The sequence below is a fragment of the Nannizzia gypsea genome, genomic scaffold, assembly GCF_000150975.2.
Source record: "Nannizzia gypsea CBS 118893 supercont1.2 genomic scaffold, whole genome shotgun sequence".
In the NCBI taxonomy this organism is placed as follows: Eukaryota; Fungi; Ascomycota; class Eurotiomycetes; order Onygenales; family Arthrodermataceae; genus Nannizzia; species Nannizzia gypsea.
The window spans coordinates 3,452,131-3,478,430 of record NW_003345200.1 but is presented as its reverse complement, the minus strand read 5'-3'; the positions used below and the strand labels follow the sequence as shown (position 1 = coordinate 3,478,430).

General features: G+C 47.2%; 8 protein-coding genes across 8 annotated transcripts; 2 read left to right on the top strand and 6 right to left on the bottom strand.

Moving 5' to 3' along the window:
• Positions 1 to 4,701: 4,701 nt before the first annotated feature.
• On the top strand, positions 4,702 to 5,244 carry MGYG_03330 (hypothetical protein; the record flags this gene model as incomplete). Its single annotated transcript, XM_003175762.1, has 2 exons — positions 4,702 to 4,896; positions 5,110 to 5,244. 2 exons carry the CDS (start codon positions 4,702 to 4,704, stop codon positions 5,242 to 5,244), a joined length of 330 nt encoding a protein of 109 aa, XP_003175810.1.
• A 1,479-nt stretch (positions 5,245 to 6,723) lies between these two features.
• On the bottom strand, positions 6,724 to 9,186 carry MGYG_03329 (hypothetical protein; the record flags this gene model as incomplete). Its single annotated transcript, XM_003175761.1, has 5 exons — positions 6,724 to 6,812; positions 7,240 to 7,273; positions 7,336 to 7,461; positions 8,022 to 8,788; positions 8,997 to 9,186. 5 exons carry the CDS (start codon positions 9,184 to 9,186, stop codon positions 6,724 to 6,726), a joined length of 1,206 nt encoding a protein of 401 aa, XP_003175809.1.
• Positions 9,187 to 10,075: 889 nt separating this feature from the next.
• Positions 10,076 to 13,054, bottom strand: MGYG_03328 (26S proteasome regulatory subunit rpn-1; the record flags this gene model as incomplete). Its single annotated transcript, XM_003175760.1, has 5 exons — positions 10,076 to 10,105; positions 10,178 to 12,478; positions 12,534 to 12,698; positions 12,789 to 12,853; positions 12,916 to 13,054. 5 exons carry the CDS (start codon positions 13,052 to 13,054, stop codon positions 10,076 to 10,078), a joined length of 2,700 nt encoding a protein of 899 aa, XP_003175808.1.
• Positions 13,055 to 13,386: 332 nt separating this feature from the next.
• Positions 13,387 to 15,490, bottom strand: MGYG_03327 (hypothetical protein; the record flags this gene model as incomplete). Its single annotated transcript, XM_003175759.1, has 3 exons — positions 13,387 to 14,525; positions 14,589 to 14,840; positions 14,905 to 15,490. 3 exons carry the CDS (start codon positions 15,488 to 15,490, stop codon positions 13,387 to 13,389), a joined length of 1,977 nt encoding a protein of 658 aa, XP_003175807.1.
• A 1,376-nt stretch (positions 15,491 to 16,866) lies between these two features.
• On the bottom strand, positions 16,867 to 17,775 carry MGYG_03326 (hypothetical protein; the record flags this gene model as incomplete). Its single annotated transcript, XM_003175758.1, has 4 exons — positions 16,867 to 16,879; positions 17,062 to 17,144; positions 17,234 to 17,570; positions 17,666 to 17,775. The coding sequence occupies 4 exons, from the start codon at positions 17,773 to 17,775 to the stop codon at positions 16,867 to 16,869; spliced, it is 543 nt and encodes a 180-aa protein (XP_003175806.1).
• A 768-nt stretch (positions 17,776 to 18,543) lies between these two features.
• On the top strand, positions 18,544 to 21,164 carry MGYG_03325 (DNA mismatch repair protein mutL; the record flags this gene model as incomplete). The annotated part of the gene is made up of 4 exons (XM_003175757.1): positions 18,544 to 18,675; positions 18,761 to 18,940; positions 19,003 to 19,269; positions 19,338 to 21,164. The coding sequence occupies 4 exons, from the start codon at positions 18,544 to 18,546 to the stop codon at positions 21,162 to 21,164; spliced, it is 2,406 nt and encodes an 801-aa protein (XP_003175805.1).
• A 530-nt stretch (positions 21,165 to 21,694) lies between these two features.
• On the bottom strand, positions 21,695 to 22,857 carry MGYG_03324 (hypothetical protein; the record flags this gene model as incomplete). The annotated part of the gene is made up of 3 exons (XM_003175756.1): positions 21,695 to 21,850; positions 21,917 to 22,217; positions 22,283 to 22,857. The coding sequence occupies 3 exons, from the start codon at positions 22,855 to 22,857 to the stop codon at positions 21,695 to 21,697; spliced, it is 1,032 nt and encodes a 343-aa protein (XP_003175804.1).
• A 902-nt stretch (positions 22,858 to 23,759) lies between these two features.
• MGYG_03323 (pps1 dual specificity phosphatase) lies at positions 23,760 to 26,169 on the bottom strand (the record flags this gene model as incomplete). The annotated part of the gene is made up of 6 exons (XM_003175755.1): positions 23,760 to 23,886; positions 23,987 to 24,043; positions 24,104 to 24,248; positions 24,299 to 25,189; positions 25,246 to 25,332; positions 25,389 to 26,169. The coding sequence occupies 6 exons, from the start codon at positions 26,167 to 26,169 to the stop codon at positions 23,760 to 23,762; spliced, it is 2,088 nt and encodes a 695-aa protein (XP_003175803.1).
• Between the last annotated feature and the right edge of the window lie 131 nt (positions 26,170 to 26,300).

The window sequence follows — 26,300 nt, the reverse complement described above, 5'->3', positions numbered from 1 at the left end:
ATGCTTATAGGTAGAAGTCACAGCCTGACCGTGGCTTTCAGGTGACAGTGAATGTGGTTTACGGCATGAAGCACACGCATAAGAATAGGAGAGAGTGTTGGCTCTAAGCCTTCTATATCTAGAGTCAGCACTTCGCATTATGATGACTTTATATGGCTACAACAAGATCACCATAAGTTTGATACCGTGCGGCAAGGGTCATGATGCAAAATCTGTTTGAGGACCGGCTGCCCAGCTAACTACCCCACGAACGATCGGAAATCTAGGCACCGAACCAACCTGCTTGGTAGGATACATATATATAAAAAATAATGCATGCCAACGCTTCAAGGGCGTCTTCCCCGGATACCCTGACCCCTGGAATGGAATCGTGATCAATTCTCATCTCACCATCGGAGGTATGTCCTAAATTGATACATGTCCATATAGAAATACAAGATCACTCGTATAACTACAGGTATTCAACGTACCTATATCGTACGTTGTGCTTAAGCCAGAAGGCCCGACCACCCTCATTATCCCCGTTCAATTTTCTTGCTGAGTGCGAGGATGTGGTACCTTGCTGAACATCAGCCTCTTCTTGAAGCCCCTGACACACGAACCCCCGCGCGTCTCTTTCACTGCTGCACATCCAATAAGACAGCTGAACAGGGGGTTGTTGTCATAGAGATTGTTGAGGTTTCCAATAAGATGACGATTATAATATTTCTTGGGCTAAGTACAAGGGGCATTTCATGTTTTCTGTGCATTCACTCTGCCTATAGTACATGATTTCCTACCTTACTCGTGCTACCGATGCGCACAGGTGCCTGGCATTCGCATTCGCTCCCAATCCCGGCGGGGAACTCGGAAAGTCTTGGGCGAATTGACTGGAGGGTTGACTTTGCCCGAGTATTGATACTGGTCTATCATCTTTGGGTGGAAGGTCTTGCTGTTTTCACAACATCTTGGAAGAATCAATGACCAAGCAGGCTCGAATGAGGCCACGAAGACAGGTAGGTAACTATACCTTGTCTGGGCAACACGTTATTATAACGAACGATTTTCTGATGGCCCTGTGCAAGTGTCCAGAGGCATTCAAACACTAGTTACCACTCAGTGCAAAGTCAACTGTTAATCCAGGCTACTCGCAAGCATCTCTGCCTGCCTCCACGCATACCAAACCTGCTATGGCGGCCTCCGTCCTGAAAAGCTGGAGAAGATTTACCGCGCTGCCCCTGACCACGTCGTTAGAGCTGGGCTGAATCATGATCGAAGATGACAGGCATGAACTAGTTGCGATCTTACTCCGAGAAAAGAAAAGGGCCTGGGGTCCATCCCCGTTGGGCTCCAGTTTCCACCTTCATGGTTTCAGCGCTCCTGCTGCTGGGGATTCCAGCTAGTAGTCGTGCTATGAGTTACCTTGACTCTTCGAGAACCCATGGCCAGTGAAAACAGAAACCCAAATTGCTTCTCAAAATTCGGTTTTGCTTTCATGGAATAAGCCTCGGAGCTCAGCGCGGTCGTCAACATCGAGGTCTGTTTCTTTTTCTCATTGCTCTTTTCTTTTTCTCTTCTTTTAGCTAACTTACATATATATTTCTTTTGGCTGGTTGTTCCTTTACCGTCGCTAGCCAACCCATGGTCCCAGGCAAACACACAGCAAGAAACCGGTCTCACCATCCTGCCATTTTTTGTGTTGTGAGGATATCTATGCTCCCCGGCATTTGACGTTGCAATAAGCTGCCTTTCGTGGATAACAACTGAGCTCAACTCAGGAGACAGCGAGCGTGTGTCACCAGGCCCTGCAAAACACGTTGTCGAGACAGGGATGTTTTGCCTCCAAAAAGAACTGTAATTTAGTTCACGCCGTTGCAGAAATGTGAAGAACGATGGGTCTTATTTTGCATCTCTTGGCGAGCCGTTTCTATCGCTGCCACAGCCCAAAATCCAGAGGATAGAGATGGAGTAAAGTAGCGACTCCGTATTTTCTACCTTTCTGTTTTAAGGACACCGGGTGCTAATTTGATTAAGAGTCAATTTATCGGTTGCTACAGAAGTAGTTAGTCAGATGCCATTCTGTTAAGATCAGGGGGAATAACTAGGCCGTAAGGGTTCAATTGTTAGTTACTGACCAGTACGGAGTGGCTACAAGAAGAACCGCTGCATTAACCAGCTGCGTAATTTCGATGCAATTGAAATATGAAACAACCTAACTACGGCGGTCCTCACATCGTAACCAGCTGTTTAAAAATAATAACCTTTTATTGCATTTCAGTTCATTTTAAGCCTCTGTTTCTTCCATTCAACGGCCTTGCGCTCAATGCCTTACATGCAGGAGGGAAAATCTCCTTATCCGACTAACTCTACAGCTAGTACGGAGTACCAAACTTCGTATACTTATGGCGCTCAACGCACTTTGAGCCATTGAACACTGGAACCTTCGCTGCTAGAACCCATTTCCATGGGCTGTAATGGAGTATTATGTGTCAAGTTCAGTATAGCCGCGAAGCTACAACAAGCTAGATACAAAGAAACGGCACAAACCTGGACATTTTCTGTCAAGTATACGATTATCAGGAATGATTCTGGCTTAGGAATCGAAACTCTTGCTGATATAGCTCTCGGCTTTTCTCTCTCCCTGAAACAAGCGTCGTGTCAAATAGATTCATTCTAATCATATGTACGTTGCTATATACTTATTTTTAGTAAAGGATACGCTTCGCCCTCGGTTACCTCTGCGAAAACCTGTTTAGGCGAGTTGGTATCGCAGCTTTTAGACCTGAGCCAACATTCCTAGGTGTGTGGTATGGCCTTGGTTATCGCGACAAGTCCAACTAGTATACGGAGTATGTTCTAGTCTGTCTCTTATAAACATAACCCTGCTTTGATGGCTATGGATGTTATGTGACCCGTCTTATGTTCAGATCCATAGACCTCTAGACTCCGCCTAATCGCCATAACACCAGCAAGGTATGGGCATGCTCGAACTCTAGTCCGCCCAGTTGTTTAAACTTGGCTTGAAGCAGCAAATCCGGGTAATGGTGAAGAAATATGTATGGGGGACAATAGCGCACTCCGCGCTCTGATACACCGGTATTTATGGTGAATATTCTGTGTTGCATCAACCGTACTCCATGTGTGCCAGTAAGATTTTTTTTTGAGTAAGACAAGATACGTTGAGCTTTTGTGAACCACTCTCTCACACCAGTGCCTTAAATAAATCAATAGAAATACAGAAGCAGGTAGCACGTAGACAAAAAGGAAACGTAAAGAAAACAAGATCAGGCAAGTGGTATCTCATAGCAAAACTGTTCGGCATAGCCCAGGCATTACATCGTCAACAAAGAAGAGTTGACCATGGTTTTCATGAGGGAAGATTGTGTAGAACTGCCTGCAATTCTTCGTACTAAATAATCAATAGTCGTAAAAGAGGTTTTCTATTTACTGCGGTTAGCCCTGGAATCAGATATGTAATGTGGAATTGATAACTAACCGGGAGAAAGAAGGAAGAATTACTATAGTAAGCAATATTGGTGGTTTATAGCCGGAAGATCTCATATAGCATGATCGAAATGCACAACGAGCCTGAGAGGGTGCATCGCATTTTCCAAATCAACGTTTGCAGACCCGACATTGGCCAACAACCACTATAAACCGCTCATGAGGGCTTCCAGGACACCTGAGGTCGCCCGAGCCATCGGTAGAGATGCGGAAGAAATGGTTACCTGGGTCCCGGCACGAACTGTAAACGTAGAAGTTCTTGAAAAAGTTGCACATGTTGAAGAGATCAACCACCAGCAGAATAGGTGATTACTCAGTTATATACCAGGGAAAGTAGGGTCTCCTGGGATCGATGGTAGCTGATAGAGTGAATGATAGTAATAGTAGAGGCGAGCCGAATGAAAGCTGAAGGACAGGTCTTGCCGAAATGGAGAGAGGTCAGCGGAAAGGACCTGATAATATAGCTTAATAGCAAGAATGGACCAGTGCGTGTCATGGAACGTCCGGCAAAAACAGCGGGTATATTGGTTAGAGGTGTGATTTAACTTTCAAAGTTAACTGGGCTACCAGAGGGAAAGAGATGGTATATTGTTAGATGGGTAATGAAGGTTGTCAGTAATATAGGAAAATGAGCAAAAGGGCCGGATACGAATCTAGATAAAAAGAATGAGAGTGTGGAAGGATCATGGCGGTGGTAATAATGGAAGAGTGGAAGTGTCTAATATATCATTGCTTGAAACATACAATAAAACGAAGGGTATATGTGTGAGTAAGTATATGATTCAAGCACGAAACTGAGCTGTTCCGAGATAAGCTCCTTTTTTAGATTGGAGGGAAGAACTTAGTTGATTCATCACGTTCTACCTTCTCGGCGATCTGAGCCAGGATGTTGGAGATCCTGGGAAAATCAAATTTGACCCTATTTGAACATGCTTGGTGCTGCCCGTATTTTTCTTTAAAATTTGATGCTACCCTTTAGCGAGAGGAAGAAAGGAGCATCGAGGAACAAAATAGAAGCTTGGATGGAGCTTGGCTCTGACTGAAAGTGATAATCCCGCAAGTGGAGAGAGGCTACGTGATGGAAAAATCGTGAGGAGGCCCCCGTCAACGTGGTAGATCTGCAGGTGTAAGCATGTAAGTTCTTCATTCGAAGCTGGAATTCACAGGCAAAGAAAGAAAACTTAACCGTTCGAGTGAATGAGAGAAGCTGGGGTTCCCATGCTTATACGCTTCCCAAGAGTAAAAAGCTACGATGACGGTACGGTACGGGATGATGACCTCGCGGAGACCATGATCGAAATGTCCCGGTATGCCATGCAGGTTGGCGTCCCGCTTTCAGGCGTCGCACATTCCCCGTTTTCCGAAGAATGGATTCTGAATGGTCGAGAAACGAAGTCATGCATAAGAAATAAGGTAATCTGGCCAATTGAACCCGGCTTGGCGGATGATAATATAATTTTAACAAAGAAAACTTCCGGGCAGACTGGAATTAAAACGTGTCCAATATAGGGGAAGGATCATCGACAGTCATTGTGTACGTATGTATAGACGTATGAATCTGTCTAGATTTAGAATGAAGAAATGAGAACCTTGTTCTGGTTCTGAATAGAATCTCGAGGCGTATAGCGGGTGGACAATCTCCGAGGAAGCTCAGCCTCGAAGTCTTTCAATCTGATTACGGTCAGGCGCCTGTGTACGGAGTATGGTATCAAGGGCAACAAAAAATTGCCTGGGGGGAAGACCACACCACCACATCACTAATAATCAAGTCCAGACTTGATTCAGGAGGGTGTGTTTTAGGTTATTGCTCTGGGTTCCCGCGGTTAGTGGGGGTAACCATGACGTGAGTACTCCGTAGTGACTTAATGTATGGATTTGTATGGACAGGCGTGGTAGATTAGAGAGGGGACGACCAGGACTAGTTTTCTGAAGATGAAAGGCATTGAGACTTCGAATCCTAGAACCCGGCCATGGGCGGCATCCCCGAACGCCATCTGGATCCTCAGGAACGGCGCTGGTATTATAGCCATGGTCTGAATAGGAAGGACGGAGGCAAGGTAGGTTGGGTATGAGATAGCCGGTGCCCTGAGTGTGTCGGCCAAGAGAAGATCGTTGAATATACACGGGAGAGATGAATCAGGCCACATACACAGAGAAAGAGCCATCGGGAGTGTGGCGCCTGGGGGGTACCAACTCTGGGCTGGCCGAGAAGCGCTCGGGGCGTTTGATATCCAGTTTTCCTGTGTGTCTGTATCTTGGATGCGGGTCTTGTCGGGGTGCGTGGCATGTCACCCATCCCATGAGTGTGAAGGGATACCCATGTATAGCCCTCGATTAGCAGCAGGCTAGATTGCTAGTACTTTGCATCAAGATCGCGATGCCAAAGTGTGTGATGGTTGTTGTTTCGTTTGATTTGAAGTTGGAGTTTGAGCGCGCTAAACTCATCAGGCCGCTCTGATTGGCTGCGGATCGGGTTTATCCGCGTCCGGAGCCACGGCTATTTCCAAGATAGGCCTAGCGTCTAACCATGAAACGCCGGCGTGACGCTAGTCTCAATCTAGACACGCACGGACCTTTATTATATAATATCATCTCTTGGAAACTCTAATTTTTGAGTTTGCAGGTCTTTTTAAACCATCCACGGCGCTGTTTACTCTAATCTTTTACTCAATACCAATACAAACTGCGAAAGAACCGGACAGCGAGCTAATAATAGGCGTGCCTGCAGGACATTGCTAATAACTGCGTTGATATAACTAACGTGGGACGGGGTTGAGGGAGGCCAGGGCTTCTCGCATGTGAAGAGCCAGTGTCTGCATGTCTTAATACCTCTCTTACTCCCAAGGTACATAACTAGGTTATCATGGATATGACGACAAGCTTATCGGCTCTTTAGAGAAAATGATAAGAACGCTTTGTCGTCGAGACGAAGGATGGTGGTTCGACGCATAATTCGAAGTTGAAGTGCCTGGCATGGAACCGACAAGCATTACATGGTCTTGGTTTCTGGTGCCCGACCTGCCAGCGACCCCGGGGCTGAAGAGGCAGGTTGTTTGACATATACAACTGCCACACCATGACGGATGCCCTCCCGTGTCCCTCCTTCACCCAGACAAGATCGAAAAACATCATATACCCAGGGTTTGGTGCTCTCAAAGCCCCTCGCCCTCGGCAGCGGGGAAGAAGATCGTTATCTCAGGACTAGGAGCAGGCATTTAAGCCTGGAAATTGCCGAAGACTTTACTGCGGCTGAGGCGTGGGCTTATAGCCCGTCATTTTACTCATATCAGAGACGTATATTCGTAAGGACTGCGAGGAGGAGGGGCCGACTACACCCCATTATAATTGCCTAGTTTGTGGTCAACACAGGGCGGAGACTGTGTTTGTCTATATGGGGAAGCCAAATGATGAATATTGACCCTACTGTTCACGACGTTCCCCCCACCTGAACTTCACGTTGATCGATACACAGAAGGTCATTTGTGAGCGAGGAGTTTCAGGAAGTCGGGGGTACTGTCGGACACAGGGATCCGGCTTCCATACTTTGCGGGTGGCCACCATTGTGCTCCCAAAAGCAAATATGATAGGATATTTTCTCTCTTTGCTCATGAATAAATACTATACTTACATATACGAGGAGTAGATGTTCAAGCTTGACGAGTGACTGTCTTACATGTTTACGCGTTCGTACGGAACTTCGTCGATCATCTGCCATCATTCTTCAGCCCTTTGAGGAGCTTGTACATGAAACCATACCTATATCCATTAGATAATAACTATTCGCCATTGTCTATATCTAGTAGATACATACATTCCCACTCAAGCTTTTGAAACCGGGAAATATCTCCTTACCTCCTTCCCAAACACCCTTCTTCTGGAACCATCATGGAACTCTTGTGGAACTTCATAAGTGCTAGCATAGCTAGTCGTCTGTCCCCGGTAAGCCGTAGCACCGCCATATTGGTTTACGTTAGCTGCCTAGACCTATGAAGGCAGATGTAACTTCGCATGGATAGCAGATATCAATCTCAGGAAATGAAACCAATGCATCTCTGAAATTAATTGTTCTGCTAGGCTCGCATTTCTGAGATTAATTAGCCAATCGATGTAGTTGGTGTATTGATATTTGCAACTGGACCAGTAATGTTTTTCTACGTCAAGGATTGTTATCATTCGTATCTAGTTCTTCGAAGCTCGTTAACTACTCGGTTTCTCGTTCTAGTTCATAACTCTATTGATGGAAACATAAACTCCAATATGATGCCGCTAAGCATACGCTCCGTCCAAATATCCCAGGAACAATAAACAGACAATAAGAGAATAGCCGGATGAACCTTGTAACACCTCATTAGAACATTGACGAAAGGAATGAAATTGATGTTCGTATTCCCATTGTGGAAAATGCACATTAACGGGTAAGATTAAATGGTTTGGCTTCGGCGTGGTTTTCCTGACTGCAAGGCGGCTCTCGCTCGGAGAGTCTCCCATCTCTGATGATATTCCTCTGTCATTTGGCCATCCGGAAAGAAAGTAGATACCATATTGCTCCCAAGGTTAGGGTATTTCTCTTCTACAGCAAGCAAGGTATCCATAACACCAAGCTCGCCGATAACATCCAGAAACTCGAGAGGCAAGCCGAAGGACTCTGGTGTGCGTTTACCTCCAACAACGTATGCATTCTGGATGGTTCCCATGCCGCCTGCTGTGATGACATACCAAGCATTAGTTTTGAGCCCAGCTGCGAATATAACAAGCAGGACCCAGAGTACAGCGAGGATGAAAACTGCAACTCTGGTGAAGAGGTCACAAGGTAAGTCTCTCTCCTCTGAACCCACAGCCATTTCTTCAAGGTCGAAGCCGCGCCCATCTCCAATAATGGCAATAGCATGTTGACAGCCAGCGCCTTTTGTCAAAACCACTGTCTTCTCCGAGCTTGCGCAACACGGCCACTTCTCCCGCCGCCACTGCCGCAAGCAACCTGATATGATAGACAGCAAAGCACCGCTCAAGGTTGTTAGGAATGGTGACCAGTCGCCTTCTCTCATTAGTGGAACCGCTGAAAGCGCAAGCTGGAGGAGTGTAGTGAACATGCCGCTGTAGTCGAATTTATCTCTTTTCGGTCGACCCAGGCCTTCCTCCTTAGCCTTGTATATAGATACACAGAGGCCAGCTTTCTTAGGTTTTTTGACTTTGGCACAGGTGCCATGAGTGGTTATACTGTCAAGTTTCATCTGGTCCCATTTTCGAGTAATGTTGCCTTTGAGATGGTGATGGGACGTCCTTGTGTTTCCAGTAGTCGTGATCCCTCAGTAGACGGGCCAAGTACCCAGGCTTGGTATTGTCAAACGAGGGCACCTGTCTCGCCGTTTGATGATCTTGCATGATTGAATCTGTATCGAGCAATGACCCTGTTCTTTCCTATGGCTGATAACACGGCATTCAATCGTATGAAACGCATCCTGGTAAAATCTGTTATGTCACAGCCGAATATACTCGCAGCTGGAATGGCCTACCAAACGAGAAAGCAACCGGTGGAACCGGAGTCCCAACAAGCTGAGCAAAGGCATGTTCAACGAGATCGCCGCCGAGGATGAAGAGAACAGAGAGGATGTCCTTTGGGTCCGTCCAGTGAATAGCAACTCCTATAGACGGCTCACCGAACTCGGGCACTCTCCGAACAAGTTCCTCGGCCACAGGAGGCATCTATCCTGGGTATAGCAAGATGATAGAAGGGTATATAGACTTCTCTGTGTCTTCCTCGGGGGTGATATCGGGGCTGGCGTGGATGCGGGCGATGAAGTTGGCGATGGCGATGGCGATGGCAGAGAGAAGGCATGCCCGGCAGCAGCTTTCAGAGTCATTCTTATATATCAAACAAAATGAGTCTTCTTGCTTCTGAAAGAACTGCCTCTCAGCCCTTTGCTATCGCCTTAATCATCACCATCGTCAGTCATCAGCATCATGTTGCTCTTCTTCATCATTTCGTCTTCTGCTTTCTCCAGCGCACACCCCGTGACCGGCTATGGGTTGGGTTACTTGCGCGACGGTGTAACTCGAGATGAACACCAAAGACAGCCAAAGGCCGACTCAGTTGATACCATCAGCTGTCAGCTGCCTTCGTGTATATGCTCGGATACTGTCAGCGATGGATAGGATTTCCTTGGTAATCTTCGCGTGGTCGGCTGCGGATCCACAGTATGCGAGCATCGTAGCATCGTAGCATCGCAGGATATCTATGGATTTATCCTGGTCATGAGAGCCACCGCGGACGAACAGCCTGACTAAAACTATATATTATCGCATCCTTTCAGAAGCAATGTAGAGAGTGGGATATCAACATATCTAGCCTACTATTTATTACTAGGAAAATGATTGCCGCGCTTTATTCAGTTAGTTGAAGCTTCCATTTTGTCTACTTTCTATTGGGTCGCTCACTCGCGATTGGATTGGGGCCCCTGGTTAATAACTACCACGGTTTGATCAAGGGAACAGCCGATGGATCCCGCAAGACTATGAGCTAGATTTTGACTGATGACGGAAATAATGGATTTAAATCTTAACAATACATACAGGGCTATGCACATGTATCGTCTCATGTCGAGCTTTCCTCCCAGTCCGGGTTCTATAAAATACGATAGATGGTTAGCAACACTCAAACTCAACAACTACCCGGGAGGGGGTTCAGTGGACTAACCTTTCGCAGGATTACGAGCCCCTCAAGAGTACTGCTTAGACAGATGTACTCTTCGTCTTCTAGCTCAGCTCGTTCTCCGTACGATAATAGTACCGGGGTGCTCTGTGTCTGCCAGCCGGTGATGGTCTTGGGTCTTCCGGCCTGGCCAACCACATCGACGGCCTGACCGACACGAACATTAACGGTGAGAGGTTTGAGATCCTCGTCGAGAGTGACAAGGAACCGTGGGTTCATGGCGGTAACAAGGTAGTAGAGGAGGTAATGGGAGTCAGCCAGGATAAAATCTTTAGCGTCGATCATCGCCACAAGAACAGTCAAGAGGCCGGCCGCTGCAACTCTCGAGAGAACTTGACGGTCGGTGTGGAAGGGGTTCACGGACATGCTTCCCTTGCCCATATGGAGAAGCCCCTGCGCAATGCGGACCATAAACAGTGAGTTTTGATCGCGCTGGTAGTAGCTTGCGAGTTGGCGGAGCAATTGTGCCAAACGAGCATTGTTGGTGCCTGCTCCCAAGAGTCCCATAGCGAAAATGGCGTTGATAGCAACATCGTTATCGTTATCGTGGCTGTATCTGGAGAGTGTATCGTATACCTTCATCTGCGGGTTGCTCGGGCTGATCAATCCCATAGCAAGAGGAACTGCCTTTCGAATGTTCGCAGCGCCATAGTGCATGAGATGGCCAAACTGCCTTAGAACCATGTCCTGGCCAATATCCTCACCCATGGCAATCAGAGACAGTCCTAAGACGGCATATGACTGCACAAGCTCCTCGCCCTTGTTTTCCTCCTTATCCTCAAAGACTTCGTTACAAATATGGAGAAGCTCCTGTAGCTTCAAGACCGTGCCGGTTCCAGCCCACGCACAAACTGACGCGAGAACAGATGTTGGCTTCGCCATGGGATGCTCGATCACCTTAAGGATATCTAGGACAACCTCAACTTCCTCTTGTTTTCCAAAGTAGAGGAGCGCTAGGCCAAGTGCCATGAAACGAGTCCACTTGTCCTTCAAGTGTTTCTGCCTCTCTTCATCCATCAGAGTGGTGGCTATCGCCTCACTAACTTGGTGGTTGGATGAACCCACAAAGATCATACCAAGGGACACAGCAGCCATGGCAGAAATTTGCATGTCGACAGTCACATCCTCAACAATCGGGAGAAGCAATTCGAGAAGCTCTTCCTTGCATGATCCGGCATACGCCAGACCGAGACCCATGATTGACGCTACCCTCATTGGAATGCTCTTGTTCTCAAGATTTTCATAGTCTCCGAGAAGCGCTAGAGCGGGGTCTGAGTCGACTCTTACACCTGCGTTCATAATACCAATTCCAAGAAGCGCTCCCGCTCTAATTTGGTCTTCTTCCGCATAGGTGAACTTGTCTATCTGGTTTAAGCCTTCCTCGACATCCCACTGAAGAAGCATACCCAGTGAGGCCGCAGTAGACAACATTCCATCGTCCTTCGTTTTCCAAACCCACGGCCCCTTATCCCCATCCACAAGCATCATTTTATCGTTTCCAAAGCCAGCATTGGTGAAGGCGTTAACGAAAGCACTGGCAAGATTGTGTCGTGCAGAGTCGACATTGGTAAGGCTTCCTCTGTTGTTTTCAAGGTGGGTTTTGTAGATATCCTCTGGCATTTTTGGCTCGAGAATATTCAGCTCCTTTGCGAGAGACTTGAAGTGAGTGGGGAGGGCAATGTTGTTGAGACAATCTGCCAGTTGCATATCATCATCTTCAAGCTCAAGCCATATCCGTTGACGAGCAACTAAAAATGCCATTTGGTATTTTACCGCCTTATCTGTTGTTTCTTGGAAGTCGCTCTGAATCAGCTCAAGGTCATTCAGGCGTATAGCGATGACAATAGCCTGTGTGAGCTTCTTATATTGAAGATAGATGTCGTGGACGGTGCGTAAAAACTGATGGTCCTCTGGGTATGTGAGCAAGTTGACCATGCTGACCATGTAAAGACAAACTCGTGGATAAGTATTCTCGTCAACAAAACGGGGCAATTCCTCGATCATCTCTAGCTCACTGAGCAAGTCAACCGCGTCTGCCTCGGCATTATGGCTGAGGAAGTAAGGCACAAGTGACAACGAAAGGTCCACGAGATCCTGTACATCCTTATCATCGGTCAACCGGTTTTGGTATTCCTGACCTATTTCCAGAGCAAGGTGACGAATATATTCGTGACCCCAGGATCCAAGGTCGTCTGATTTTGCGAGCAGGCGGTATTTAAGCGTCTCGAGCTTGTCCTCGACTCCATATGTCATTCCTAGCACTGAAAGAATATCCGCGAGGGAATCCTTTAAGGGCGGTTAGCGTTCTCTTTGGCACATCCGTGAGTGCAGATTTCCATACCTTATCATCCCCAGACGACCACTCATCATATACTTTGGCGAGGTCATCATAGTGCGGTCTGAGAAATTTAAGTGGTTTCGGTACTGCTGTCATGGAAGAAGTAGAGGTTTTAATGAAAGTTTTGATAGCCTCAAGAGCCGGTTTGTAAAGAGATGTATCGGATTCCTACGCAAAGACGGTCAGTTTATTGCTGCATCGTAAGTGAGAATGTGGTAGCTGCTCTGGAAGAGGCCTAGCCCCAGTAATATCACATACCTGCAGTCTCTCAACGAGCATCTCAAGCTCATTTTTAAGCTGCTGGTCTTCCTCATTGAGTTCCTCTGGCGCGCAAGTTAGCAGCTGACACCCAGCATAAACAGCTTGCGTAGAAAACCGCGCGCACCTTCTTGAGGCTCCTCCTCCTTTTTGCCGTTCACAACAGGTTTCCCATCTTTGCCTTCATTTTTCCCTCCATTTATTTCCTTCGTGTCCTCTGCCTTGCCCTTCCCAGCACTGGAGGATGGCAGTTCGTCCTTCGCCATGGGAGTGACTGATGAAGAGGGTTGTGTAAATACGGAGGTGGGTGCAGCTCTGTCTGTGAAAGTCCTACCTGACAAAGCTTTCAGAGGAGGTCTGGGATCGAGTGCTCGCGGCCGTTGTCTTGCGGGTGAGGTAGGTTGTTCTGCGTTGTATGTTCAAAGCGCTCTGCTAGTTCTCCGAAGCTCGTTTTGGTTTGCTTTCGGATCTGGAAGCTTGATGATGATTACGTAACCTAGATTTACGAGGTAGCCAATATACACTATCAGGGGACATTATATTGTTAGTAAATAAGAAGTAATATACAATATTTGGGCATCATCGGGTAAATTAACTACTAAACAGAAACCTCAACATCTCCTTTAGATATTGATTCCTCTCCAATGCAGAAAAGATCATCGGCTTTGAGCGGAACGCTCTCCGGCTTCTCGTCATTGCTGGCACAGCCACCAATTTCTTTTCGAAACGTTTGTAGAAATGACTCTCGTCCATTCGTGGATTCATCATCTGTCAGTTCCCCGGTGTAAGGCAATACTGGCAACTCGCGAACATCTGGTAACATTCCTGGGTATACATCTAATAATGTAGACAAGGTTGAAGAAGAGTGGGCGAGATCCTTTTCTTCAAATTTCGACTGTACTTGTCTTTGGTTTGGATTGTCGTACTCCTCCGGAGGTTGGTATAGTTCGTTGTGGACTGTGGCTATGGCAAGGTCGTCTTGGGCAGCAAATGCAGGGTATGCAAGGTAGTAATCACGAGTGCGCATAAATTCAAGCATGTAATCCATCCATGAAGGGTATGACTTAGTGATAACTTTTTTGACGTCTTTCCCTTTCATTTGTATCGATGGAGAAAGGCGGTGGGATAGGAATGACTGAAATTCCGTCCACATATCTCCGAAATACAGAACAGCATTATTGGTAGGCATCTGCCATAGTAATGTTGGAATCGTGGCTGGCTGTTCCTTCGAAGGATTGGAACTTAATACACTCATGGGTGCAGAGAACGGTTTCCCGTCAGTTGGACGAGAGGAGGGTAGCTCCAAGGAAATTCCAAGCAGGTGACCCGGCAAGTCTTCGCTATCGCCGTATTTATACTTCAATAGAGAATACTTGAGGAAATGGAAGAAGGACGGCGCCAATTCTGTGTCCTGAGAAATTACCAAAACATGGGAAAGGTTGGGGTTCTTCGGGTAAAACGAATCGATTGTTCTGACTGCAGCCTCTTGTGACGTTAAGATAGAGGGCGAGATTCTTCGACGCAAAGTAAACTGACGGTGAGGTGTCTTGGGTGGCCAGCGGAAGTTACTGAGAAAATAGAGTAATGTTGGGTCAGCATCAACTGGCAGTTCGATTGTTAGCCCCGGTGTCGGCCCGAAGTAGTCTGCCTCTTGGAGAGACCTAAGCAGCTTCCGAAGGCCCCCCGAAGAGTTAGGATGGACATTAATAAGAATTTCTGTTTGTACATCATTCCAAGCTACATGACATTAGTATTGCTATCAAATTGTAAAGCCTAGGAATGTTTGAAGGGTTATCATACTTTCAAGAGAAAAAGCATCCAAATCCGCAATCCATTTAAAATTAGAGAGTGAGCTGGGTAAGCTAATATGCGTTATACCCAGTTGAAAGGTTCGAAGCTCAATTGCGTCGATGAAAAACGCTTCTTCAAATTCGATATCACGGGTTATGAAAGCTCGAGGAGCTAGGATTCTATACATATGAACCACAGCAGCTTTGACGCTTAACTCCAGGCGCCAGGGGCTAGACGAAGATGCATGGATTGGTCGTGCATCTACACTCATATAATTAGAATAAATGGTATGACTATACTGAGTGGAGGTGTGAAGCTTGCATACCATGCCATATTACAGGGCAATCATCTTCCCGAAACCCATTGGCTCTCTGGATATCAGCAATAGATATTTTCTCTCGTCCCATGATTGCTAGATGGACTGTATTCAGTTTCCTCGCAGCCATGTTGCATGCGACAGGAAGCATATCACCCAGTGACTTCAACTGCCCGGTTGCAAAGATAACAGTTTCCTGATCTGCATCATCTCTCAAGCTGCGAGTTGAGTATAGCGATTGAAACAGCGACTCGAACTCGATAGGCCCCCGATAATATTTAACACCATTCTCATCGGGTGTGTTGTCTATTTCAGCTAGCCCCGGCCCAATATTGGTATCACGGGATGGGCGCAGCCATGGATCATCCCATAACTGCGATCTTTGACTAACGTCTCCCGCCCGAGTTGGCATGTGTCTGCATAATATGAAAACGACGAGGGTGACAACTATAGCCAAGGCAATGCGCCTTCGTCGTGGGATGCGCCTCCAGAGACCTGCAGCTGATATCCCGTATATAGAATCGCGACGATTGCGGTCGTCATATTTCTTTCCAAGCTCCTCGTCGCTGAGAAATAAGTGTTTCGACGAAGACATCGTTTCGGTCTAAGTAACCAGCAAATCGGGGTCGCGCTGTAGTGTCTGTGTTGGTGTTAGAGGGCCATTGCTAGGAAACCGACTTGTAGCAGGGGAAGAAACGCACAGCTCATAGAACAGAAGGTATATAATAATGAAATTATAATACCCCAGATGGAGCGTATGCGCTTAGCATGAATCAGCCCCAGTTCGACGAGAGACAGTATATCATGGTTCTCCGCAACTGAGATGAGGTGCACATATAAGCAAGGCTGCTCGTATGGCCCTCTGAGAATGAGAAGGGACTTCCAGCCTCCAAAAACTCTTGAATAGATAGCTATGCCTTGAAAAGGGCTTAAGCTGCTGGAATCAGCTCTTGGTCGGATGGTTTGTCTCCTGAGCTGGCTTAGGCGTCCTTCTCGCGGCTGCGGCTGGCCCGCCCACGTGATTGCTCCACGGCCCCATGGTTCTTCATGCACGAGTAGTTCGCTACCTAAGCCAGCTTGAAGCAAGAAAGAAGCCAGCCAGCCAGCCTAAGCACAGGAGTACTACTGCTGTGAGCGATGGGAGATGGCACAGAGACTCATATAGACTGTCCAACCTCAAAGTCTAGATGTACAGAGTTATAGTCAAGGCTATTTAACGGTGATCTTCACATCACACTGCTATTGCGGAGCACTCAAAGCCGGTGGCACAGCGACAATCAGCTTAACTGGCTGATCACTAACATCGACAGCCCAGGGAAAGCAATGTTTTTTCCCAGGTCAAGATGCAAGATTTGCTCCATGCGATCGACCTTCTTCCTGATGTGCTAGTACCTGTAAAGAAGATCCTTGGGGGGCGAATAGGACATGAGAGGTTCATCGCCAGCAACGGATGATCATGATCTGGAGGAGCTGACAGCTGTGAGATTAATTATTGCCAAGTTACGGAGTACTCCATGGGTGGTAGTTGGCTAAAGAGCAAAACCTGTCTTCGGCAGTATGAATATTGTAGAAGTCCTTGACCCTGCTGATATTCTAGCCGAGAAGCCGACATTTTGATAATGAAATTCAACGCACGAGGTTTTTCCTGAGACGTGGCCGAATGGGATAGCTTGAGCATGCATGCGTGATGCCAGGCAGAAGATGCTGCATATCTGTGTCTGGAACAAGGAGTTGTGCCAACCTTCAAAAGTATGGAGCCTGGCTGGATTTAAAATCTCTTCCGCTGTTATGCATGCAAGAAACGGATCTTAACATTAAAATAATTCTGCAGCCGAGAGAGATAGAGAGCCTTAACTGTTAGTGATCATGAGATAGTGTGCTCGAGGCGATTGGTGCGGCCCAGAGCTGAAAAGACACTCATTTGTGGCCCCTGAGTTTGCGGCCGAGAGTCGCATTGTTGTAGGAACCAAGTCAAGGTCTAGCCCTGCACCACCTGCCGTCCTTGCGTGAGGATATTTGAAGTTGACACAAGAGAAGCTGTTTTATTCTTCCGGGGACGGGTTTTACGCGGCTTAGACGACCCCATCGGCGGCTGGATAAGGGTGGATCGCGGCCAAAGGGCATGTTTAAATTGGAGGCATAAAAAATTGAGGTCCAAGAGCATACCCCGTATATCCATCTCCCATCCGGGAACGGAGTATATTCTTATAATTTGACCTTGAACATGTTTGTAGATCTGGAACCAGATCCTGGAAAGCATAACCATTATACCCCGATAAGAAAAGCCTGGATCGATCCCCCTGGCCCAGCGGATACCCAGTATTAATTAAGTACTTACATCGATTTTGCTGTGATTTTTCTTTGTTACCAGGTGTTCATCCCGGCAATATAGCAACACGATGAGAGAAATTCGGAGAAGGAACAAGCCCGAACAAGGCTGGTAGAGGGTTTCGTGTTCGATCGGCAGAGCGGAGAGGCAGCATCCCTGGCATCCTGGCCAGCACATAGGGCGACCCGGAGTCCCAAGCTGGTTCGATCCAGAAGAGGGGGGGAGACATGCAATATTTTCAAGGAATCCAGTGCCGAACCAGACAGACGTTGCATGCCATAGCATATCATTTTGTTGCAGGCATGAGGGCATTTCCAGCGCTGCATGAGCCTTGTTGGCAACAGGCCTGGCTCGCGGCACTCCTCGTCTTCAGCAGATTCCCAACGTCGATCAAGAACCGTCCCTGCTACTTATTTTTCCTGCATCGCGGTCCGCTCTTACCGCCGGGATACTCGGACCATCGGTTTCACAGTTGCAGTGTGGCTGTTGGCCGCAGCGACTCTGTAACCATCGCTATCCTTCGAAAAGAAATACGGGCTCCGAGGAGGCATGGCCGTTGCTCGAGCTGGTCTGGCCCAGCCCCTGCCCGGACACGCTGTCCCCTCCACGTCCCGTCCCGTCTTTCGCCTTCGCCCTCGTCCTTCGTCCCTTGTCTCGTGTCTTCCTTCTCGTTATCGCCATGTATCTCTCTATGTATCTCTCTCTCTTTCTTTCTTCCTCGACGTCTCCTTTTTCCGCTCTTGGCTGTCAAACCACGTGATGGTTCCAGGCCTTCTTATGTAATCCTCATGCACGGGATCCACTATCACGTGAGCATACTCTTTTCTTGCCCCAGAAAAGCAAAAAAAATAAGAAAAATAAGAAAAAATAAAAAATAAAAATAAAAGAAGACGAAGAAGACGAAGATAAGAAAGAAAGAAAGAAACAAGTAGAATAGAAAAAGTGACAGGTTCTCATCGAGTCTCGGTTAGTCTTTGCTTTTGGCCCTGCCTCCTGCACATCACACAGCGTCAACGGGAGCGAGGGATCCAGGCCGTGCCCCTCGATCTGCCTCTTGTTCTTTTCTTTTGTTCTCCCCCTTTCGCTCCGTTCTCGCCTCTTGCCGCTCGGTGCTGCTGCTGCTTACGCCTGCGATGGGGAACGTGGTGCAAGCCTAGACCTCGGCCAGCCCAGCCCAACCTCCCGCCCGCCCCTAGCCAGGCTGACGGGCCCTCCTCGTCCAACTTCATATATACCGCCAGCGCCCGTCGCGCCAACTTCTGCTTTGGGGGGACAAGAGCGAGTCGCCCCGACAGGCACAGATGATGGACGGCGACAGGATGGACCTCGACTCGACGTTTCAAGGGCCGCGGGGCCTCAAGCGGCCGGCGCCAGACGCAGACGCAGACGCGGAGGCAGCAAACGCCAGCTCGTCCTCTGCTGCTGGCGCTGCTCGGCCCAGGAAGATCCAGGTGAGTCACGTGATGCATTCAGAGAGAGGGACGAGAGAGAGAGAGAGAGAGAGAGAGCTGGTGCTGATGCTGACGCTGTCTGAAGGCGTTAGATCCGGATGTTATCAACAAGATCGCTGCCGGGGAGATCATCGTGGCTCCTATGCACGCATTGAAGGAGCTGATTGAGAACTCAGTGGATGCTGGCTCAACCTCCGTGGAGATTCTGGTCAGAGAGGGAGGGCTCAAGCTCCTCCAGATCACCGATAATGGCCATGGAATCGACGTTAGTATTTGGGATCTTCGATGCCGTCTTTATGTGTCAAACTGACCGACTTGCATTTCCAGAACGATGATCTTCCAATTCTGTGTGAGAGGTTTACTACATCAAAGCTACAGGCCTTCGAGGACCTCTCCTCCATCGCTACGTACGGGTTCCGCGGCGAAGCCCTGGCCAGCATCAGCCATGTGGCCCATTTGACGGTGACAACAAAGACGGCTGGGTCGAGTTGTGCCTGGAGGGCTCATTACAGTGACGGAAAGCTCGTACCAGCAAAGCCGGGACAGAGTGCTTCGCCCAAGCCTATCGCCGGACGCAAAGGCACCCAGATCACAGTTAGTAACCAAGCACCTAACCATAATGATTTATTTTATATGAATATCATATTTACTGGGGTTCTCAGGTAGAAGATTTGTTCTATAATGTTCCTACCAGGCGTCGTGCGTTCCGATCGGCAAGCGAAGAATATGCAAAGATCCTGGACATCGTGGGGCGCTATGCGGTACATTGCAGCGGAACTGCATTCTCCTGCAAGAAGCATGGAGAAGCCGGCGTCAGCCTGTCAACCTCGATAAACTCATCGATAGTCGACCGGATAAGGCAGCTTCATGGTGGTGCTGTGGCCAACGAGCTGGTCTCTCTTGAAGTGGACGACAAGCGGTGGGGGTGTCGTACTTCGGCCTGGGTGACCAACGCCAACTACCATGCCAAAAAGACGACCCTTCTGATATTCATCAACCACCGTTCCGTCGAGTCAACCGCCATCAAGCGAGCCGTGGAACAGACTTATTCGACTTTCCTTCCAAAGGGTGGCCATCCATTTGTCTACCTTGATCTTGAAATTGAACCCCAACGCCTTGACGTCAACGTTCATCCCACAAAGCGAGAAGTCAACTTTTTAAACGAAGATGAGATCATCGAATCTATATGCAGTGCCATTAGGACCAAGCTTGCTGCGGTTGACTCAAGCCGTACCTTTATGACACAAACACTCCTTCCTGGAATACGCCCTCCAGAGCCATCACCATCCGCCAGAGACGCTTCTTTGGGCGGAGAGGGTGAAAGGTTAGCTCTTCGAACGGTCGCTGGAACGAAACGACCCTATGAAAATAATCTTGTGCGGACGGATGCGAAATTGCGGAAGATAACGTCGATGCTCCCCCCTGCAAGTTCGGAAGCGGGCTCTGGAGAAAAACAGAACGGACATCAAGGCCTTGCTTATCAGAAGGTCAATAGGGAAGCTGTGAATATCCGCCTTACTTCTGTAAAAAACTTGCGTACAGCTGTTCGTTCCTCCATGCACAATAGCCTCACCGAAGTATTTTCTTCAAGTACCTACGTCGGCCTAGTAGACGAGCGACGTCGAGTTGCAGCCATACAGTCAGGCGTCAAACTCTATCTGGTGGATTATGGAATGGCATGCAACGAATTCTTCTACCAGCTCGGACTCACAAACTTTGGGAACTTTGGATCCATCAACCTCGAGTCATCTCCAAAGCTCGTTGATCTTCTTTCCCTAGCCGTTGAGGCAGAGCGTGACGAGTACTACCGCAATAATCATTCGCCCGATGGAGATACAGCATCGGTAACATCAGATGCCAGCCGTGGGATGGACGAAGGCATTGTTGTAGACTTTACTGCCGCTGCCGCCACTGTGGCTAAGCATCTAATTGACCGAAGGGAGATGCTAAAAGAGTATTTCTCTCTTTCTATATCTGAAGATGGATGTTTGTTGTCCATACCCTTATTATTGAAAGGGTACATGCCATCTCTTACAAAACTACCCCGATTCCTTCTCCGTTTAGGCCCGTATGTGGACTGGAGCGGCGAAGAAGCCTGCTTCCGTACATTCTTGACAGAACTCGCAGCATTCTACACCCCCGAACAACTCCCCGCTTCACATTTTTCGAATACCCCACGAGATGGCTGTGGGAGACAGCCTGCCTCTGGTGGCAGGGAAAGTAGCCCACACTCTATCGTGTCTGATGTCTCAAGAGACAATGGCATCGCGTCCACAGACAGCCCGCAGGCGGACCAGTCATCCAGCCACGATGAAGCAGAATTAGAAGACGAATCAATCACCCGTCGACGAGAGCAGTTGTCCTGGATGCTTGAACATACATTATTCCCTGCTATTCGCTCACGATTAGTTGCCACAAACGATCTTGTTCGAGGCGTGATTGAAGTAGCGGACTTGAAAGGACTCTACCGAGTCTTTGAACGCTGCTAGCTTCCTCTATTCCCCAGAACAGCCTCATATATTCTATTCCAAATTCCCAATCTCATCTATTACCCTTTTAACCAGAAAGATGCCCCACTTTCTGTTACCCATCTCTATCATACCGTCACTACCGATATTATCTCATCTCATTTACGGCCTTGCATATCCCCCTTCTGATGGGCGATATGATCTCAAAATGAATTATGAACACTCATCAACTATACCCTTCGCATTTCTCTGATTTATCCTTATTCTCTACCAAATTCGGTTGTTTTCATCATGCATTGGCCCTGATGGACTCTCGTACCTCCATGTAGGCTTTCCAGTCCTTTGAGCCACTATATAATCCGCATCACGGCTTCTATCTACCTTGTAATATTTTTCCGTCTCTTATTCATACCATGCATTCCATACTAAACCTTGACAATATACCCTTGGTTTAATTTATCTTAGGTAGTATTGATATATAAATACACGCTAATGGGCATACTGAATTTCAACCCAAAATGAATTGGCTTTTCATTATTCCTTTCCCATGTCTAATAATCTGTATAACGATTCCCCCAACTAGGGGCTATTATCTTAAAGGGAGCACTCTCCGGCATTTCCCATTTTATAGGCCAGCATAGCTCAATGTCAAACCTCTTCAGCTTTTCAATTTTATACAATGGACGACAGATAACTTCCGTTGCTGCCTGCGAATTAGAATGCGGGCTAGAATATGATATTCGCCTACGACAGCGAATCTTTTGGCTGTATACCCTAAGCCGAAACTCCTTTAAGTTTTCCATTTCATGGGCGATAACATGGCAGGAAATTTCCCATGTGTTCGGCAGAGGCTCCTTACATCCTCTGCTTCGTGGCCAAAATCGCCGGGCTTTCCGATAAAACTGTGAACGGCCATCATTGTAGAAAACACTCCAATCCCAAGGAGCTATCTCGATGCCCGGTATAGTATTCAAACGCTGTGGTAGAATCGAGTGGGCAAAAGCAAGGAATGTATATGGCTGTTCGAAACTGAATGTCCTCCTTGCATATAGCACCTCTATGGCCTCGGTGTAACTGCAGCGGTTATCAGCGTATTTTCTCACGGTGGGCCGGACGGAGGGCCAAAGGAGTCTTCTTACATCTGTCGGCATGATTGGATTAATGAGAGAATACCAATACCCGGACGCTTGCATGTTACCGGGGCTAGAATATCCTCAGCAAAAGTGCAGCCTGTCTTTTTATTCGCGTGCACAACGTTCTCAGATACACAGTTGCAGATGGCCTCATCGCCATCAACCACCTCTGATGATTCAGTCGAGTTTATTCCAGCCAGCTGGCGGCTGGTGGTATGCACTATATGAATCTTCTGGCTTCCTAAAACGCATTCATAAATCATAAATCTCAACTCGGTTGGAAGTTGGAACAATGGAGACTGTTTTTGATCATGCACCACCCGCTCGGGTCCCTTCTCTTTTGCATGTTTCTCCCAGGTTTCCTGCTGCTGTCGTTTTTCAAGGGTATCATGAATCGAAAGAGCCCGTTGTCGACGGGCTGGCAGAGGCAACACATCCGTTTTGTGATAATTTTTGAGCGTCCTGGCCTGTTGGTACTCCCTAAATGCATTTGAGGTATAGATGAAGTAGGCAGGGATAAGCAGCGGTAGGCAGAGTATGCGACAGATATCAGTTAGGGTATACCAGCACTCGCGTGTCATGTTGCAAGGTTGCCAGCAAGGTAGTTAGGGAAGACTTGTGTAACTTAGGTAGTTAAGGGAGAAAGCAGCTTCGTGTAATGTTAGGCAGAAGGGCCAACGTTCCGAGAACTGTCTAACTTGATGTAAGTCAGTATTCCAACGGCAAGCAATAAAAAATATATCGCTATAATTAGAACCGGTTTGTGTTCTAGTTGAACAAATGCTATGGTAGTTAGTTAGCTCGTATTCTGCCGCGACTTTCAACAGTCAGCGATTAATATATTTAAGAGAGACAGTTATCGGGAGCTCTGAATAGTTACAGAATCAACTAAGGCGTGCGGAGGGTAATTATGGGGACCTATCTATGGCCTTCGCTGCTCTCGAAACAATCAGTCTAGAGATTTAACTACGCTATAGTTATAGATTAGTTACTTAGCCATTTGTTTGAGTCGGTCAAATAAGTGAAGATTTAGTATGTATTGGCAACTAATAATTTGAAGCTTGTACAAAAAGGCAAATTGAAGACCAGGACAGAGGTACGCTCACACTCAGGAAACAGAAATAAAAAAGGAGATCAATTGAAAAAAAAAAGAGCTGAAAGGTCTCGTGCCGTTAATATTGTTTCCGTACACCATAAATCATTAGAATCGTAAGAGACGTTAAGTAAAGTTAGAGAGGAGGGGAAAGATAATGAATATGTCGTAGACAATACGAATTGCTGACGTTGCCCTCGGGGTTAATGAAGAGAAAAAAGGAAGTTAAAAAAGGGTTCGGAGGAGCAAGGTCAGCTGAATCGGTAGATAGGAGCCGCTGATGGTGTGAAGTACAGTAGAAAGAGGCTGGTAAAGCCAATAAAGGGTCGAAATTGTAAAGGCAAGAGAAAAATGGTAGTTCTTCATAGCCGAGCTATTATAGCGTTACCCTTATTGTCGTGAGTATGGTTTGTTCAAAAGAGCGATTTCACGACACACGGTAGGCCATTCTAGATCTCGTTTGAAGGAGTTATTTCTTCTCTGCTGAAGGATCTCATCCCACTTCAGAAGCTCATACCTAAGGGATTGAAGGTTAGTGTATGAAGAGAAGGAAAGAAAGCAAACCTGATAAGCGGAGAATATGGCCACGGTATCAGATGGAACTGGACTAAACTTACACAAATCGAAGATGTGGTTGGATAATAACATTCAGTCTTCTTGCTCGGACAAAGCAACTGGGAAAGTAAATATGTTAGCTATATCTTTAACTCTTCCGGGTATTGCGGGAGGCTTACTAGGCTCTCGGAAATGATAAATTCATGGACTTCATGACCTCTGCGATACATATAGTGGCAAGACCTTGAGACGCCAACACGGCAATGCACCAGTGTTGCCGTCCCTTCAAATTTACCCGCATCTGATGTCGGAAAATTAGTGTTGCTTTAGATTTTTTAATATGTATGGACCAAGTAGATGGATAGAGAGCATACCAATAAATGCTAGACATCTCTCCAGCTCCTGAGTCAAAGGATCGATGCCGTTATCCTGTACTTCATTGATATAGAGCAAATTTTCTGCTCCCCATTTTTCAACATCTTCAGCCATCCAGGACACGGGTTCCCCGACGCTTAGTATTCTGCGAATCCCCAAGGACCAAAGCAACTCTGGGTTGGTGGCGTGAGCTAAATTCCCAAGGTACATGTAAGGTAAGATTCGGCTGGGCAAAGAGCCATCCATTTTTGTCATCCAGTTTGGACTAGGCCGATGTGTTAATTGCCGAGCCCTTGGATTCGGGCTCTCACTTAGTAATTTTTGTTGTATTCCTAAGAGGAATGCGACATCAGATGGGTAGGCGAAAAAATTCCTCTTTTTCTCACAATGTAGCCTTAGCCAGGCTTCATGGACAGGGGCACCTTCAGCATACATGAAGTATGCCAGGGCAAGGAGCGAGCTTTCAGTATATCCATCACCACAATGTATGAAAATCTTGCAAGGCTTCGTAGTCATTAATCTTATCGGTATATCACCGTCTTTATTATCAGACAGAGACGTTCTCTTGCGAGGATTAGCAAGTTGATATATCCATCTGCAAGTAGCAATAAAGTCATAAACTTCAAGCTGGCTCCATGAAGATGCCATAATGCTACCAGATGATGGAAATTCAATGTGATGCGGGCCTTTATGGAGTTGTGATGATATCTTCGCTAAGTACCTCGTATCGGGTATACTTGCACCATCGTGTGTTTCGATAAAAATGTCGTAATGACTGATAGGTGGTCCACCCATGTCGTAACTCAGATCGGGGGAAGGGCCCAGCCAGACATTCTTCGTCATCTCAGTTGCCTGGGACATACTGTACATTTCTAGTCGCTCCCAAAGGACTATGTGCAAGTTAGCAACATAAGGAAAATCGTCATGTTTAGAAGACATGGCTTACAAAAGTCCATAACTTGGCCGGTCAAGGTACCATTTTGGTTTATGGCTACTATATCCGGGTACTGGACCTCTATGTCTTGAAACGAATCTGTTTTTCAGTTAGCTATCATTGAACAAACTACATGGCGGTGAGAGAGAACTTACTGGATACTACAAATGTGTTAAACAGCCTTGTCTCTTGACCGGGATCATACCTCCTCATCCATTCTTCCTGCGCAGTAGAGATATCAACTGCAACAGCCAAGATGCTTTCTTCACTCACGTCATCATCTCCGTATACAATGATGTCTGATATAGCAGCAAGTTTTGCAGTCTGTATGTGGAAATTTCTCACGGAAAAGCCTTCAGGGGGGTCCGCGTCGATAAAACTGGATCCAGCCAGGATTTCGTCAGGAGAAACAGCACCTTTGATCTTAGCCTTTGTCAAGTCACCGCCAACTTTCACCACAGTAATGGACCTAAGGCATTTTGGTATTCGCCGTAGAGTCCTACGACGAGATACGAAAAACGATAGCTGGATCTGGTTGTCGGGGTGTAACCCATGAAGCCAAGGAAACAATTTGGACGGATCAGGAAGGGGCCTTGTGGCTTGGTCTTCAAGAGCATTGGCTAATTGCTTGCTGCTGATTGAGAATACTGGTGGATGGCTGTATATCTGATGGTATCTATTGTCTGGGGGATACAGGGCTGTTGACTGCTGGACACTGAAATGTTTGCTTGAGGATGAGGTGGAAGTTGAATAAGAGGCAGCAGGGAGCTTGGAGCTGGCCGGGGCAGGTCCAGTGGGACAAATGGGCAAGTGTTTATTAGGAATTGGAGTTTGGCTGCGGGTTGATGGCGCTGTGAGACTGAGAGTTGTCGTTCCCATTGGTGGAGGTGTAGGTGTCTGTCGCACCGTATGGTGCTGAAGTATGACTGCTGCCATAACAGTGAAGAGCAATGCCCTCTTGCTTTGTACGTGGATAGTTGGATGCTATTTGTAGATAGAAGGGGTAGAGGTCTGAATTTGCCGCTATATTTATTGTTGCGAGAGGTTGACACCCAAGTTCAAGCGAA